Source organism: Danaus plexippus, chromosome 8 (assembly GCF_018135715.1).
Source record: "Danaus plexippus chromosome 8, MEX_DaPlex, whole genome shotgun sequence".
NCBI classification, from domain to species: domain Eukaryota; kingdom Metazoa; phylum Arthropoda; class Insecta; order Lepidoptera; family Nymphalidae; genus Danaus; species Danaus plexippus.
This window is the reverse complement of record NC_083542.1, coordinates 4,788,337-4,805,457: the sequence shown is the minus strand read 5'-3', so window position 1 is coordinate 4,805,457 and position 17,121 is coordinate 4,788,337. Positions and strand designations below refer to the sequence as shown.

Below are 17,121 nucleotides of genomic sequence, written 5' to 3'. Positions count from 1 at the left end.
TAAATGACAATTTTATATTTAACAAAATCATGTTGATGATATGACTTTATATTATAAAGTATATTGTATTATACGGTATCAGTCAGTCTTCATTAAGAGAAATATTAGATTTCAGTAGAGTATATAAGTAAATATTATTATATGATGGCACTTAATGCCGTAATTATTTCGAAAATATTTTTGCTTTTCTATTAAAAATTATAATGATTATCAATATTTTCAAATATATTATCAGGGGCTCGAAAAAATTTATTCTTCTTTAACCATATATAAGTAAAATACTCTTTATCACGTTCCATTTGGGGCTGCAAAACTTTTCATTACCAAATTTTAAAAGGTTCAAACGTAATTTTATGGTGTGTCTAAATATGTGTTAAGAATATTTTTATAAATTTTTTACAATAAAATAAATTATGTTTCAAAAACGTTGGCTAATCAGTTTTCATACCGAGTAAACGCTTTAATATTAGCAATTTTTGATGCTTACATAATATCACGTGTTTTAGCAACTAAGCACGCGATTAACAATGGAAAAGTTTCCAACAACAAATGATATTTTCAAAAATATTTATTAAAAGTTGTGCCAAAGTTAGTTTTCTTCACCTGCAGGTTACTAATACAGATTGTATTGGATTGGGTTCAAAGAAATGAAAAAGCCGGGACATAGTTTATGTTAGAAACCATTCAGTTTATTCGAAGAAATTGAAAAACCTATATGTTGAAGAGAATTCGGTCAATAGACTTAATTTCATAATTTTATAAGATGTGCGAAAAACATTTACAAATCCAAATAGTGTTAGTAGTTTTATGTTTAGTATTTAAAGGTCTGCTCGGTGTAGACGATAGTGAGTATAATCTGTATTTTTATATAGAACCTTTTTTTTATAAAAGTATATTTTTTTTATATTTTTTTTTCCAACAGGTATTCTATTTTCAGTAACGAGAGCGCCACGATACTTTGGGATACTTCAAGATCATCGTGGACAGCCTCTGTCAGTGGAAGTATCTGAAGAATATATGGATCAAGATTACATAGCTACTAACAGGTGATATAGCATGGTATAGCATGACTGATAATAGGTAGATTCCTTAAGAAACGCTAATAGCACTACAACGATAAAAAACAGTAAGTTTTAAATACACCATCACTTGACAGCCAGATTATATGTGAAAAATAAATTTTAAATGCTCGGTAGAAAAAAAAAAATGTTTTAATAAGTTTCAATGTCGTCAAGTTGTAAATTTTTATAAAATTCATGTTGCTTTCAGAAAACGACACAAAATCAATTGGAACAAGTGAGTCGTTTGATCTCTGAGTGTGTTTGCAATACGTGGTAGTCACATGCTAATGCTACTTCCGATTTTTTCAGGAACCCGTTGGACATTGATGATTTCGATGACGATGAGACCGAGGAATTATTTGATGATAAAGATAAGGACGTCAAATTATCAAACAAATATAATCTACAAGCTGGACCCGTCTAGATTTAAGTAAATAATGAACTTGAATTAAATGTGAAAATAAAACGATATTATTTTTATTAATATTGATTTTTTTGAGTCCTCATAGTAAGTGACAGTCGACATTACTTATCTCATTTCTATGTTTATTTGACAAGACGGATCATTTTCGGATCTACGATATTCATTTACTTAATACGGTACTATGTAAGTATGTAATGATTTTTCATTCTTTTTCTTATAATATATTTTATTTTTTCTAGGCTATATAGGTTAGGGGTTATTATTATTATTCATTTACATCCGGAATTATATTTACAATTATGTCAAGCTTAACAGTATATGGAAAGTAATATTTTAAATGATTTATTTCAGGATATAATATATGTATATTTTTTAAATATCGTATCAAATTACGATAAATTAGCGATCTAAATGAATATTGATGTAACCTTTATTTCATTAATTCGTTAATCAAATGTGACAGCTCCAAAAAGGTTCAGGTGTTATATTTGTTATTCTGGTTTCGAGTTGGATAGCTTTCGGTATATGGAATATGATATTTAATTGTATTAAAATACGTTTATCGATAAATAATAAATGAAATTTCACAACACAACTGACGTTATATTTAAGAATTTTTACTTGTAGCCATTTCCGCACGCACAATTTGTTAAGAAAATAATTTTAATCAACAATCGGCATAGATTGCCATGGGTAGATAACTATCGTGACGTATTTTATTATAGACAAATTGATTTTTTGCATGCTTGTCATTTTCCATATTTTTTCTTCGTCACACAGATTATAAAACAGGGATTAAAGAGACTATAAACTTCTTTATACTGTGTTATTTTTTTTATTAAGAAAATATCAAAAATAAGAAAAAAATTATCAACATATTATATGTCATCGTACATGTTCGCGAGCCGGTCTTCCATTGATTGCGGCATTTCAATTGGCATTTTGGCCATTTCTAACGATTCCTCTGAATAATCTGTTGTTTCGTCCGTGTAAAGCTCTTCTATGTGATCCTGGTATATCTTCTCGCATTCCCTCGGATGTTCGCTCTTTAATGTGCTTGGGTGGTAACCTATAGCTTCTATAAATCCCAACGTCAGATACGGCACTTGGGTCGTCACTTCGAAATGTTTATCTGTGTAAATAGCATTGAATTAATTTTTTTTATTATTATAGCTTTATAGAATTACCTATTCCTGGTCACGGTAGCTTTTAGATGATATGAAATAGTGAAATGAAATTTATAGTAGTAATTTATTACCTACTTGTCACTGTTCTATCTATGTAAATTTTTTTATATTATAGAAGGACCTTTATTAAATAAGATAACATGCATTATTACTCAAGATTGATTGTGGTATTTACCTAAGTAAAATTTTTCTCTGAGTGAAAAAAAACATAAAAAAATATTTATGCTATGGCTTCATTCGCACTAGAATGTTGGATATTTTGCCAATGTTAACGTTTTATTTGTTGGACGATTAATTACTATTGAGTAATGTGTGGAGAAAACACATCGGAGTCCATAAACCTAAATATTTAAAAATTAAGTTATGAATAAATATGACTTAATTTAAATATGTCAAAAGTGGCAGCTGGCTAGCGTATTATTTCATGAATTGAAAAATGTATAAACTGTATTTATGAAATTCACTAAAGTTTAAAATATTTACGCCTTCATTGGAATTGATGATATAATTAATGAAATGAACGAATATTTCTTTATATACCCACAATCTATGTGATCCGGTATGATGACTGTGGCGACGGTCTTAGCGACTTTGTCGTCATAGTAATCTCCGATAATGTCCACTTGGTTTCCCTCGTGCACGTCTCTCGATGGTGGCTTCTTGCTGCACTCGTCTTCCAAGTGTCGCCTTCCAGATAGCAAGTGTGGAACGTTAGGTGGAGGTATCTCTGTCAGCGGCACGAATTTCTTACCAACAAAACCCCCCACGGGTTTCAGTTTTGACAATCTGAATTTTAGTGAAATAAATTGAATGCTAATAAATATTAAATTAAAATAAAACTAATATTTTTCGGATTTATTTCGTGTTTACAATTATTTTTAACAAAATACTATCGTGTCGGTTACTTTGCATCAACTGTGATCACGGGCAGACGAGATTTTCCGAGATGATGCCCGTGATCACAATTGCTTAGATCTTATCTCATAAAAGTTTAATTACAATAAACAGTTAGGAGAAATTCGAAATGAAGGAATTATATAAAATAAAAAAAAATGGACCGATAAACGAATTCAATGAGCGAAAAAGAACAAAATTTCTGTCTCATATCCACCACACGTTTTAAAATTTCTTTTTTGTGTCATATTATCGTCATTTAATAACATACGGTCTTATTTCAATTTATGGTATCTAAATCTATACACTTTTATTTTAAAAGCCAAATAATATTTAATATTTTTTTGACAGTTTTGACTATGAATGATCTTTAATAATTATATCTGATATAATTAAGTTGTTAGGACTTAAAGGGTAAAAAGCAAATAAAAAACTTACGTTCAAATATGGAATATTATTCGGGAATTCAAATATGGAATATTATTTAAAAAAAGTCAATTGTTTTAACTTACTTATTCATCAAAGCACTGTCCCTTATTTCAGAAAAAACTTCGAAAGTAATTTGGTATAATATAAAAAGATGAATTATCCACTTCATGTTCTTCATTTAATTGTAAAACATATTTGGAATAAGTAAATTTTATAAATATCTCAAACACTCAACCGTTCGAGTGTCACTACGTGTAAGGTGAGCCGAATTTTTAAGTTTTTATACCATTGTAACAATGTGCGATAGTGTACTTTTTGTTTTCTATTGTGTTGCATCCAACAGGTGTAAGTGTTCTTTTTTAATTCTTTTAAGAAAATTTATAAGTAACTCGTATGAAACAAAAAAGACTAATGTTACCTAATTAACTGCCTGTTTGGAAAGATTTTCTAGATTAATTAACTCGCCAATTAGATAGGTAGCTGACGGCAATATTAAAGACATTTTTTACCCTTTTACAAATTTCCTTTCTATAATTATATATGACATTTAAGAGCAATTAACACTTTATTTGGTTAATTATAAATTAACGTTCGTCTTATTAAGAGTTTATAATAAGATATGGTCCCGTTTTTCTGTTTTATTATTTTAATATAATCTGTTTTTCTTTTTCTTATAAATGACAGGATCGAGGTGCCAGGTCTGGTTGCCACCGCAGGAGATAAGAGTAAAACATCCGCCGTACACTATTGGAGGATCGGTATCAGGAACGCATATGTTGTCTTGGCAGAATGTCGCTGTGCCTTTTGAAAAAGGTGACATTTGAAAAAAAAAACAGGTAACACCGCTCTATTTTATTGGCCCTCATTTGCTCAAATGAGTTTCCATATATGTAATAAGTAAAAACTCATTGTTAATTATTTTAAATGCATTGTTAGTTAAGTATTATATATTCAGCTCTGACTTTATGAACACTCACCGACATATCCTGTGGGTCGTGCCTGTCTTTTGTTCTTAACGTAATCGACCACGGCTTTGGAGAGAGCGTAGAAGTGTTTGCTGGCCTTGTACCTCATCTTCGCTAGGGCGGCGTTGCAGTCGCTTTTATCAGCTCGACAGTGGTATACCAGGTTTCGAGTGTTCGCTTTTATCATTTCCTCTCTAAGAACCTGGTATTTTGTATCCGTGTGGAGAAGTTGCGCGAAACGGACATTTACTGGAAAGAATGAAATATAGAAAAAGAAAGAAGGAGAGCAAATGATGAGACAACTTCTTAGGACACATTAATGTCAATGTGGTTGGCAAATTTGTATGCGAACTACCTCATTTCACGTAACTAACACATCCTTTATAAGGTCTATTGGAAAAAAACTGAAAAATATATGTTAATTCGTTTTTTAATAACGAGTCTAGGAATTGAGGAAACATTGTTATATATAAATTTCATTGCTTGATTGAAAATCTTATTTCTGCTTTTAAATACATATATATTTCTTATAAAATCTGAGACTGTATTGAGGAGACTATAACTACTCGTATATTCAATATACTCACACCCAGCGCCAACTAAATAACAATTAGTTTCTGTGATCGCCAAATGTGCGAACACATATAGAACGACCCCCCACATCAAAGTCATTTTTTTAACTGTTCGATATAATTATTTAAAAAAAAAAACACGAAACGTAATTGGCAATAGAAAAAATTTATAGTACAATTAATAACTGAAAAAATTTAACAAGTTAGGAATATACACTAATTAATGGGTAGACGTTTATATAACGTCATATGATACATCATCAGAACTAGCTAACTACTATATTGATATTGGTGTTGTAGAGATATAATTTGCATATATACATATATATATTATAACAGTCCGGGACCAGAATCTGCATTTAGAATGGCGTCGCTAACAGCATTTGTGTATTTCATTAGTGGTTCTTGTACTCTGCCAATACAATACTGAAAAGGCATCCGATCTTATAAGTCTAATTAACAATAGAATCCATTTGTAGTCGGCTCGCACTTCAAACAATGAAATTCCTTAATTACCAGTTCCTGACAGTCTACAAGAGATAGCACCGAATTATAATAGCATTTCACGCTTCTACCACAATTTACTGCGACGCCTTTTATAGAATTGTCGCAGGTTTGTGCGGAATGAGAACTGACATCATATTCAGTTTTCTATTGTTATTTTTATGAATATCATGTTCACGTTTTAAACATTGTTACAATCATAATTTATGTAAAACAAATTATATATTTTTAAACCACAATAAGCTATACAATAAAGTCAAAACAGAGTTGCATTTACACAAAAAGATTCTTTTGGAATCGTTTAAAAATAAATAATGACCGAAGTAAAAATTATTATTCCTTCTAAATATTTTTAAGTCTGTGGATCAAATATGCTCACAACGGACAATGTGGCACGCGTTTTAACTTATATCTGCTCACTCAATCGCGTATTATATTGTGCCCAGAGGTTTGGTCAGTTTGAATTAAATCCCTTATAAGGTTTTGGTATAGACGGAACCTTTCCACGACCAATTAATGTTGCTATGAATTGCAGATGATATAATTATTGGTACTATAATCGTATAATTATTTGCTTGTTATCGGATTGCAAATAACTATCTCTCGATAGTTATAAATGTTTATTGGTAATTGTTGCTATGTTCATCTCAACTAATTCATACGTAATTATTATAGGAGAGGTTTTTTTATTCGTAATAATTAAAACTGCAATGCTGTTATTTGCCAGAGAAAGCGAAATTGCTTCTTACAGTTATAGAAGTCAGAAAATTGTAGCCACAGAATTGTACGCACTAATTGTGCGACAAAATAATACATCAGCGACTTATCGCGCCATTGTTGGCTGATATAGTGGCGCCAATTACAAACAACTAAGCATTTCAGCTTTATTGTGTTTCAAACAGATTGTATATTGGAGGTACGTTTTGTAACGAGTAAATATTGAGGTTATCAGATATTTCTGGTGCTGGGCAGGTTGGACTTGGTTAAGGTTGATTTAAAATTTTTGGCCTTTAGAGGACATTTAAAAAAACATATACAATAGTAACGAATGAAGTATCTGCAATGAACGACAGTTAGTAAATTGATTGGAGTGAAACTTAAAAGAAAATTTTACGTGCGTACAATTTAAGCCTGTTGATAAACTTGTAATATAAATATCATTTGTCATCTCACCTCTGCTGAAATACTGGTATCCTTGTAATCCATTTATAAGCAGAGGTAAAAAGTATTGTTATTGTTAAAAGTTGTTATAGAATTTCGATTGCTTAAGAACATTATTAAAAAGTAGAACTATATTGGTAATAAGTAATATATTTTATCGAAAAATTTAGTTCTGTAGCAGTATTAAACTGTACGGTTTATTTTTATGTTTATGAAAATTCAAATTGGTTTATTTTTAACACATTTGCATGTTTTTTCTGTACAAAATATGTGCCTGTAATTAATTATATACTTTATAAAATATCCTGATAAATTTAAATTACCGTATTGGAATGGTATCCTAATGAGAAAAGATTAGATAGCTTAAAAATAGAGTATGCAATCTAACCCAAAAAAAAAGGAAATAACTTAATAATAATTTTGTGCAACTCGATCATTAAACTGCAATGTTATTGTCCAATGTTTGTAAATGGCTAAGGAATCTTTTGAATCGCAGATCGAACTACTAATCATAGCAAACAGAAAATTATTATTACCATATACTTCGAACAGCAACCTGGAGCTTTAGAGATTCGCTGTATAGATAACTTTGCTCCAACATGTTGAATAAACGTATTCAGATAAGTAGCAGCTACTAATTTATTACCACAATCCGCTTGCATATAAATTATAGAGCGTTTCTTTCCCTACAGCTAAGCGTAAGGCATTTGAAATTCGTGCCGTTTTAATAGGGTGAGACGGTTATCAGTCCCATTGTTACCGCTATTAGACGATAGGGGGCATCTTATAACTGCATTGTTTCAACCAATCGCATTGAAGATACGGCGCGAGCACTGGCGGAAACACACGAGGCGCGAGCTAAGGTAATTCAATATAGGATTTCCAATTCTTTTTTAAATTAAATTTATATTTTTTAATTCATCGAAAGCAATGAACTAACCTTAAAAGTTCTAATTAAAAACCTAAAGTGATTAATCATTTTAGTATCATTCGTGACCTTTATACGCGACACAACACTCGAACGACATTTCATATGAGTAGCCATTAATTATAATATCGCAAATTGCACTAATATAAATTGAAAATATTTGAATTTGTGTCCGCTGAACACTTATCTTTCTCACTGATACATATCAGCGGTCTTAATTTCAACGTCCTAATTCAAATGGATTTGCTTGATTGCAATCAGAACTCAAACGTGTACATATAGATTATTAAATTTATGGATTATAAATCCTGACATACCTTGATAAATATGCCTCATATTTAAGATCAAAATTTAAATTTCAAAACGATTACGTATTGCAGTGCCATGGAGTCTTGGTAATTTAGTAATTTTGAATTGAATCGGTTAATAAATAGTCAATATAAATTCAGTTTATTTCCAATGTCGATTATAGAATTTATTTTTGGTGTTAAAATATATAGATTTTACACAGTATTCTATTTTTAAATATATATATGTATTCTACTTTTAAACCTAGATTAGATATCTATTTTTAAATATTCTAATTTTAAATGTAGATTAAATAAACGCAAACAATTGCAGAAATAAAGACTTCTACACATGTACTTTTAATAAAATTGTTGTCGTCCAAACATTATACAATCAAACCGTGTCAAATTATATTTTATGTCGATTTCTTAACGTGGCTTAAATTAATACGTGATCGTTGGCTATTTATAATAACTGGTAAATTCTATTGTTAATGTAATGGTATAGTTCTGTATATATTTTATATCTGTGGTCATAAAATACTATTATAAAAATTAAAACTAAAATTGGAGTTAATCTGTGTTCGAAACTTTGATATTTTTATCTATTTGTACCCTATGAATATAACAAGCTGTTGAATTGTCTGGCTTTATTCGTACTTCCTCGACTGTTTCGGAAGGCTGTGTCGATTGACAAAACCTTTGTCTGGAAACCGCTCTTTGTATTGCATTTATGGTTAATAAGTAGGATTAACAGTCAAAACTGACAGCTGCATAATTAGCGTTATGCTTGCCATTTAATTATTATGTGATATTACATTTAATTATTATTAATAATTTTATTTATTATTAAAAGTTAAACTAACTTTGGTTTTTATAATTGTTCACCGATTTTATTGCTATGTGCTATTAATAATTCAAATTATTTAAGTTTACAAAAACAGGTCGTATATTTTAAATATATGTATTTTTAATCCGTCATTGTTGTTAAATGGCCAGTACCTGTTTTAAAAGTATGTCTAATTCTACTCCCGTAAGTGTAATATCTCAATCTGAATTCATATCGAAATATGTCGTACCGCATCGCTTAACCCGCAGGTTGAACTGAGACAAAATCGCTACATTTAAATTTCCCAGAGGCTGAATGTAAACAGCTGATATCTGATTAAGGATGGACCGCGATATCGGAATTGAGCCCTTACTATTGGATTTACATTACCTTTATTTTTTTGCTTCCAAAAAAAATAATTTTAAAATTATGACAAAGATAGTTTTAATTATATTTATTAAAAAAGGCACTGAGAAATAAAAAATCTATGAGTGGTTCGTTTTTTTTAACATAAAAAAAGTTTTTTTTTATATAAATGTTATTATACATGCATCTATTAATATAGTGTTATCCTACAATTGACATTTTTTGTCAGAAGCTAAAGATTTTTAAAAAAATATAGTTTCAATACTTTTTAATTTTTACTTCTTGGCTACCGAAAATTATCTATTGTGACTTTATATATTTCAATCATAGACAAAGTGGTAGTGGTTAAACAACTGCAAGCTGCTATCTCATCTGCCAGCCTCCGAGCAGCATTTGTTTATTTAACTGCATTATTTTGTAAATATAGAGTATTTATAGTCGATTGTCTATGCGTCACAGCTGACCACTTTCGAGTATAACCTTTAAATGGACCTGTTATCCGCATCGGATTAGATAAATCATCTTAATTGGTTGTGATTTCTCTGGTCGTTTTCCTACCCTTTATCATTTCGTCTCCAACATCAAGGTACATCTAATGGGCCACAAAACTGATATGGCCTAGAAGTTTAAGAGCAAACAACTATAAAGGAACATTATAAATGTTTAAAGTACGGTGGTACTGCTATAATAATAATGTAGAACAATATCTATCTGATAAAGATATCGCTGAGTATTCGCACAATCTATGCTGCGTGTGTACTAGATTGTACTCTTATAGTATAGGAGACTTTTTTCGTAACTTTAGCGTATTTTCTAATTAATGTTCACTGTTACGCTTTAAATGGACATAAAAATCATTAGAGTTCGGTTTACGATGGATGTAACCTTTTTGATTAATTTTTAATTGAAATATAAATTATTGAGTTCGACTTTTATTATTATTTCAATTAAAATATTAATTGTACATGTAGTGATGGCTCCAAATCCACGATTAACATAACTGTTTAATTATGGAGGTGTCAATTTAAAATATACATTTAGTGTATACCAACCCTTATTTTACTGTTCACTTTGTCAAACCAAAAACGAACCAGCAAGAAAAGCTACTTATTTTCTTGTGGAAATTCAAAAGAAGGACCTTACTTGATATTTTGTTGTAGGTCTAGATCTTGTGATTTCCATATAAAGTTCCATTGGACAGATTATGAATGTTATACACTAAGTTGAATTGTTAGGACATATTATTTTATCTTTTAATTATGTATAGCGCTGAATTTTATAGTTCATAACATAGTCATTGGTTTAGTTACCGATAAACTGAGTTGTTCAAGTTTATTCAAATCCTTAGTTGACCGTTTCATTACTTGAATAATAAAAAGGCCTTACTTGTTTTTAAATTTCAATAAGCTCAGCTCTCGAACTACAAAGATCTTACGGATCAGAATTCCAGAATCCCACTCTTACAACGTTTGAAATGTCTGCTTATTTGCATAAACATGGCTCTTTCGCTTTTTTGATTCTTTATATTGTAAGCAAGGGTCCATATAGAAGTGATATTTTAAAAATATTCACATATTTGGACGCACTTCATCAATATTAAATGAATATTAGGAACTTAATCGAATTATGGAATAGTATTTATAATAAAGCTTGAATTTAATGACAACATTTTACAAAATTTCTAAACTTAAAATTTGTATTAGAGTTTTTTTAAGGTTTACTTATTTGTAGGTAGTCATTTTCCTTAAAAAGAATATGATCAATATGAACCAAAATTATTTCTTCTTTTTAAAATATATATTAAGTACATCAGTGATGACAATATATTTTTATTTTTGATGCTCCACATATTGTTGAAATATAAATATTTATTGTATATACTTTTTTGGGAAAGAAACTATAAACACTATATATATTATATATATATATATATATATATATATATATATATATATATATATAAATATTTTTCTTTATATTTCATCGCTCTATATATTTCAGCTATTTTTAAATGTTCGTCCTATCCACAAAAACAAATACGACAATTCATCTTTCTCTCTCCACACTTTTAGTACATTTTGTTCGAATTCGTCAACATTTATTAATTCAGAATAAAGGACATACTTAAAAAATTAATTGAGTAAATATTTATAGTTTACGTCTTTTAAATATAAAGGTACTAGTTATTCTTATTGAAATAATTAGTTTTTTAGCCGCTTAGCAAAAAATTTACAATTGCCTTTGATATGGTAGAGGATGTTGAATTGGATTCATAGGATAATGGTCTCTAGTGTAACGAGCAGATACAATGTGTTGGGCTAACGAAGTGCCGATAGTTTGTAATGAACCGGCTTCACGCCGCAGATGTCATCTCCGAAAACTGTGGAGAAGCTCACAGTAACATCACCTTATATCATATAATTATCATACACACAAGCCCTTGAATATTTTTAACGATATCCTATAAAAGTTTTAACGGATAGATGTTACTAAACTCGTTCATATATTTTTATTATTAGAATATATTTGTAAAATGTAATTAAATTCTCAGTTACACTTTTTTTGTGGAACTTCAATACGTTAGTTACAATTGTTTCAATTGAGGTCAAACGCATTTTTAAACTCACAACGTCACTCCACTGCATTATTGTCCTAAAAATCGGTGGCGATGCGACTGGCTTCAGTGGCGTTCATTATGTGGTTGCATACAAATTGCAACTTACCGTGTATCAGCTCATCTGTCAAATGAGTGAAACAATGCGCCAAACAAGTGGGTGGGATTTGTCAAGTTCATTAAAATATATACGTGCACTTAACAGATTATATATATTTAGGAATTTCGTTAGAATTTTTTAAAAAGAAAATAACAATATGACACTTGACAATTTGACAATGAGATTTTAACTAAAATGAAAATATATAAAAAGTAAATTAAGGAGCGATATAATGAACTGCAAACACCAGTATATCAACAAATAAACTACTTACAGAGTACTATCCTTAACATAGCCTTAGAACTTATTGCTAACACAATATTAACATTTAAAATCCTTGAGCGATGTCATCTCGACGACCTAAACCTAATAGTCTCTTTCGCGCACTGCTTCCATTTTTTTTTTTTTAGATCTTCCTTACTGTATTTATAATACAGTATATCCAGGGGTCAAGTTGTAATTAATATATTATTTGTTTACGATATCCATAATTGCTTAAAATAGGGATAAAAATTTGAGAACAATGAAATAAAATAGTTTTATACACAGTAATAGAAAATTGATTTTATTTTTATTTTTTTCATTACTGATGTTGTTATGTTATATAAACATTTGTTCCTTCCTATTTAAATTACATTATTATTTCACTGTCTATACATGAATAATTAAGTATTTTTTTCGTCAGTATATTTGATTAATAGTGATTATAATGTGAATATACTTGATGTCATTTGAAATAGCAAAACTTAATATGTGAACAATTACTCTCACTCTATTAATTCTTGCTTGGACGCTTAGAGATAAGGAATCTAGTAAAACTATTTTATATGTTATTTCAAGGTTTGAAAGTTGTTAAATAAAATTAGTAACATTAGCGTTTTATATCATTGTAAGTAATATTTTATCTACTTTAATTATATCTATACGATCGAGGGAATTTCAAAAATGCAATAATGTTAGTATTTGTAGAATCTGATCGTACTTATATACATCCACCTAATGACATTACCATGTTAAAAGTTCGTAATGAAATCGAAGAGGTATAATTATTATAAGGTTTAATTACCGATACTCTAACAACAAAGAGCGTTTTCCAATTAGTTGTATGGGCCAGCAATTTACATTATTCGTTTTTTAATTTGGTCATATTTTTCTTCTTAATAGTTCTTGGATTGTTTTATATTTAAATGTTAGTGATGTTTGCTATTGAAAAATTAATTAAGAAGGTTTTGTATTTGATCTTTTTAATATGTTTTATTATATTGCCTAAAATTTTTCTTACATCTATCGCATGTCGCGTTACACCCGGCCGCTGTATTGGTTATAGTGAAAGCAGCGTGACAGGGCTCGTCTCGGCCTCAATCGGCGTAACAAATATGGCTCATATTCTTAGTCATGTGTGCAAGTGCTCCGCGGTATAATAGATATAATGAATCATTTGTATATTTGTGATAATATTTTCACATGCTTTTTTCATTAAAAATATTGTATGTGGGCACGATATATTTCGCATGTCATTCTCTCATTAAAATTTAATGTATGATGTATTGTTTACTGTGATTGTGAATAGCGTGTTCAGCATTAGGCACTTTGAAGTTAAAATAAAAACGCGATTTTGATCCCTTGTTTGGTATTTATTTGAAAGGTTCCAGTAAAATATCAAAGAGTGTGTGGTATAGATTTGTAGTGTTAAAAAAGAGGTTAGATTTTGTACGAGTATGACAATGATATTTTTTTAATATACTGAATATTTTTTTTTTATCTTAAAACAAAAAAATAAATGAATAAAAAGTAAAAAAATAATAATGGCAATGTTTTAGACATCAAATGTACATTGAACTTTATTCTTAAATCAATCGTTTATTTTATTTTTTTAGATTTATACAGTGTTTACGAACATCATTTAGGTAACTGACGACCTACACCGGTGTTTATTTGTAGACCCTTAATCGTACCCGCTATGTATTGGAATCAAGTGATGCTGTGCGCTGCGCATAATTTACAATCATTCATCTTCAGCACTAACTCTCGCGTGCTCTAGGCGGTGTTTTGAACAAAACTTATAATATAAAATCGTTAACACGGAATGTTATTCAAATTTACGATCGTTTTATTTGTTTAAATATTTAACATCGATTAACAATAAATATAGAAAGTTGTATAAACATTAGTATGAAGCTATCGTTATTGGACATAAAACGCTATCTATTGTATTAAATTTTATCTGAAAGTAACACTTGATGCATATTAAAATCATTGTTATATTCAGATGAGTACTTGCCCAAAATTTTAAATACTCAGTGTTATATAAATCTACCTTTATAATATTCTACTCTAACGAAGTTATTTTGTCATTTCTTTTATAACCTACAACATAAAGATATTTTTATTTTAATTCTAAATATATATATTATATCACGGTCCGAATATATACTTTTATTTTATTAATGTTATTCTTCATTATCTTTTATGTCAACTGGTACTTTCCAAATCGATTATTGTATCTAATCGATATGTATTTCGATTGTTAAACACACCGTATTTGGTTCCATCGGTCGGCAACAGCTTTGAACAGTATTGTCTAATTGTATAGCTTTCGTAAACAAAACTTATCTAAAATCTTCTATATTTGTTATATCATGGGCTGCTAGTACGGTTAATTTAATAGTATTTTAAACAATAGCACCTTAAAATACTGTTTAATGTGTATTGATGTGCTTAAACGGACAAGTGAAACTTGAAATTAATTCTGCTGCTTGTTAGGATGTTTATTTTTGTAAGATTCTTTGAAGGGATACTTAAACGGTGATTTAATGATTCGCGAAGTGCATATAAAACATGTTGATTTACACCTTGCAGGTTTATTTTCTACCAAAGAATCGCGTTATCCTTCCATCGACGATAATTGAAGCAGATAACGTACTTAATTGGACTAATTATCACATTATAAATATTTATTTGTATTTAGTTTTAATGTCACAATGTGTTTATAATAGCGAAAATGGTTAGCGTTTCGCTAGAGTTTTATTAGTTCAATTAAATATAATTCCACAAAATAAAGAATTCTAAAGTGTGGGTAATTTTTTTCTCAGACAAGTGTGTTCAAAACCGCGTCAAACATGCGAAAACAGGTCCCATATAACAGTTAATTTGCGTGGACACGCACTTTAAACAGGCGTCTTCGTTCGATCAATCACTGTAGCTTGAGTGCAGGCATTACATCGTGATGTGTGGTACGAGTGATGGACTGAAGCGAGTGTATACTTATAACAGTTTTACAACTTAATATTTCACAGCAATCACGAGACGTTTTAATTGATAAAAGAATATATTTTTTGGTTGATCTAATCTGTCTTTTTCTACGTTGAAATAGATTAAAGTAATTCAAGACATATCAGCTATTATCGATTTGGTTACTTAATTCAGGGGCGGAATGTTCAAAGTATCAGTTGCCTAAATAATTCCAGTTATCAAAAAATTACATTGTCACTCTAAGACACATGTCAAATGTAAAATTTAAACATTTAAAAGTAAATTAGAGTTACTGTTTTATATCTACGACTGTGTTGGCCGAATATTTGGGTTAGGTGGGTTTAATATGTTAATGGAATGTCATTTTATACTAAGTAAGAGCAAATTTTATTAGAATAGGGAGGTAACCTTGACTTCAGGCCCAAAGGAAATCTCCACACCACAAACAAATGTAATGTTACTAAATTCAATCAAATCGCATACCTATAGTAGGGAATATTAAATATTTAAAAATAATAATATTATAACAATATTGTTTCTATAGATTTTTTTACTAAATAGATTAAAGCTTACTTAATACAAGGACTTTTAACTGGGAAATTTTTGGTTAGTTCTAATACGATAAATTAAATCCATTCTTAAACAAGAATATGGACGACAAAAGTTATGCAATTTAATCATTGAATATATATATTGTAGGTATGCGAATAATTTTAGTTAATTGATTTTAATCTTACCTTATTATTAACGAGTAGCTCATAATTACACTATGTAAGCAGTAAGTTGTGAAATAGTTCAAATTATTTCTATTAGAAACTTTGCACTAGTAACTTTATTATCTGTGACTATCTTATAACTTGTAACATTATAATCTGAGGATGAGACTTGAGAGCTCTTCCTGTTGAAGGTATTTAATAAATTAAAACAAACTCGACGCGATCTCGATCGATTAGCATACGTAATGTTTATTTAGTTTTAATTCAAATAAAATGAGAATCTTTCATTAACAGTTATAATAGAAAATTATATATTATAGACGTATAAATTGTTCGATTTATTTCAAAAACGTTTAATGGCGCAGGTGATTTTGACACTGATCATTTACATCTGATAAGGTGTAAAGGACATAATTAACGTCCGATGTTCACTATTATAATACAGTTCTTTGACAGATCCATGACGTTTTACGTCCTGCTTCAAGCCGATCTTGTTGATTGCCAGATGTATTTAGTTGTGATTTATATAGCCACTATTATAAGAATATCCGAATGATTGAAGGTTTGACGTTAAAATTATTGAACGCTAAAATATTTGACGATATGTTATGACGTTTCTGTTTCCGAACGAAGCTTGGAGAGGCTATTTTTTTTTGAATATGAACGAATATCTTAAAAAAGGCAATTGTTCAGAATTAGGTCTGAAAATATTAGTGTTTAAGCAAGAATAGAATTATATGCAACAATCTGTATAGTTTATATCTTAACTTGAATACAAAATAATAATTATAAATTAGGGGAAATCATTTCCAATATGCATTATTAAATAAAT

The 17,121-nt window shown here is 29.4% G+C and overlaps 3 protein-coding genes across 3 annotated transcripts; 1 reads left to right on the top strand and 2 right to left on the bottom strand.

Moving 5' to 3' along the window:
* The first annotated feature begins 602 nt into the window (after positions 1–602).
* LOC116776967 (uncharacterized) lies at positions 603–1,545 on the top strand. The gene is made up of 4 exons (XM_032670280.2): positions 603–845; positions 923–1,046; positions 1,270–1,296; positions 1,371–1,545. Exons 1-4 carry the CDS (start codon positions 764–766, stop codon positions 1,483–1,485), a joined length of 348 nt encoding a protein of 115 aa, XP_032526171.1. The 5' UTR covers positions 603–763; the 3' UTR covers positions 1,486–1,545.
* A 794-nt stretch (positions 1,546–2,339) lies between these two features.
* LOC116776971 (uncharacterized) lies at positions 2,340–4,173 on the bottom strand. The gene is made up of 3 exons (XM_061521393.1): positions 4,079–4,173; positions 3,217–3,458; positions 2,340–2,617 (listed from the first exon to the last, which is right to left on the bottom strand). The coding sequence occupies exons 1-3, from the start codon at positions 4,171–4,173 to the stop codon at positions 2,364–2,366; spliced, it is 591 nt and encodes a 196-aa protein (XP_061377377.1). The 3' UTR covers positions 2,340–2,363.
* Positions 4,006–5,657, bottom strand: LOC116776851 (uncharacterized). The gene is made up of 3 exons (XM_032670120.2): positions 5,548–5,657; positions 4,973–5,209; positions 4,006–4,796 (listed from the first exon to the last, which is right to left on the bottom strand). Exons 1-3 carry the CDS (start codon positions 5,630–5,632, stop codon positions 4,642–4,644), a joined length of 477 nt encoding a protein of 158 aa, XP_032526011.1. The 5' UTR covers positions 5,633–5,657; the 3' UTR covers positions 4,006–4,641.
* Positions 5,658–17,121: the final 11,464 nt, after the last annotated feature.

Bases quoted from the DNA above. Each gene is read 5' to 3' on its own strand.
- LOC116776971 (XM_061521393.1), bottom strand. From the start codon at position 4,173: ATGAAGAACATGAAGTGGATAATTCATCTTTTTATATTATACCAAATT. The intron at 3,459-4,078 runs GTAAGTTAAAAC...ACTAAAATTCAG, and splicing joins GACAGTGCTTTGATGAATAA to ATTGTCAAAACTGAAACCCG. The intron at 2,618-3,216 runs GTGGGTATATAA...CTATTTACACAG, and splicing joins CATACCGGATCACATAGATT to ATAAACATTTCGAAGTGACG.
- LOC116776967 (XM_032670280.2), top strand. From the start codon at position 764: ATGTGCGAAAAACATTTACAAATCCAAATAGTGTTAGTAGTTTTATGT. The intron at 846-922 runs GTGAGTATAATC...TTTTTCCAACAG, and splicing joins TCTGCTCGGTGTAGACGATA to GTATTCTATTTTCAGTAACG. The intron at 1,047-1,269 runs GTGATATAGCAT...TGTTGCTTTCAG, and splicing joins GATTACATAGCTACTAACAG to AAAACGACACAAAATCAATT.
- LOC116776851 (XM_032670120.2), bottom strand. From the start codon at position 5,632: ATGACTTTGATGTGGGGGGTCGTTCTATATGTGTTCGCACATTTGGCG. The intron at 5,210-5,547 runs GTGAGTATATTG...CATTCTTTCCAG, and splicing joins TTATTTAGTTGGCGCTGGGT to TAAATGTCCGTTTCGCGCAA. The intron at 4,797-4,972 runs GTGAGTGTTCAT...CTTTTTCAAAAG, and splicing joins ACGACCCACAGGATATGTCG to GCACAGCGACATTCTGCCAA.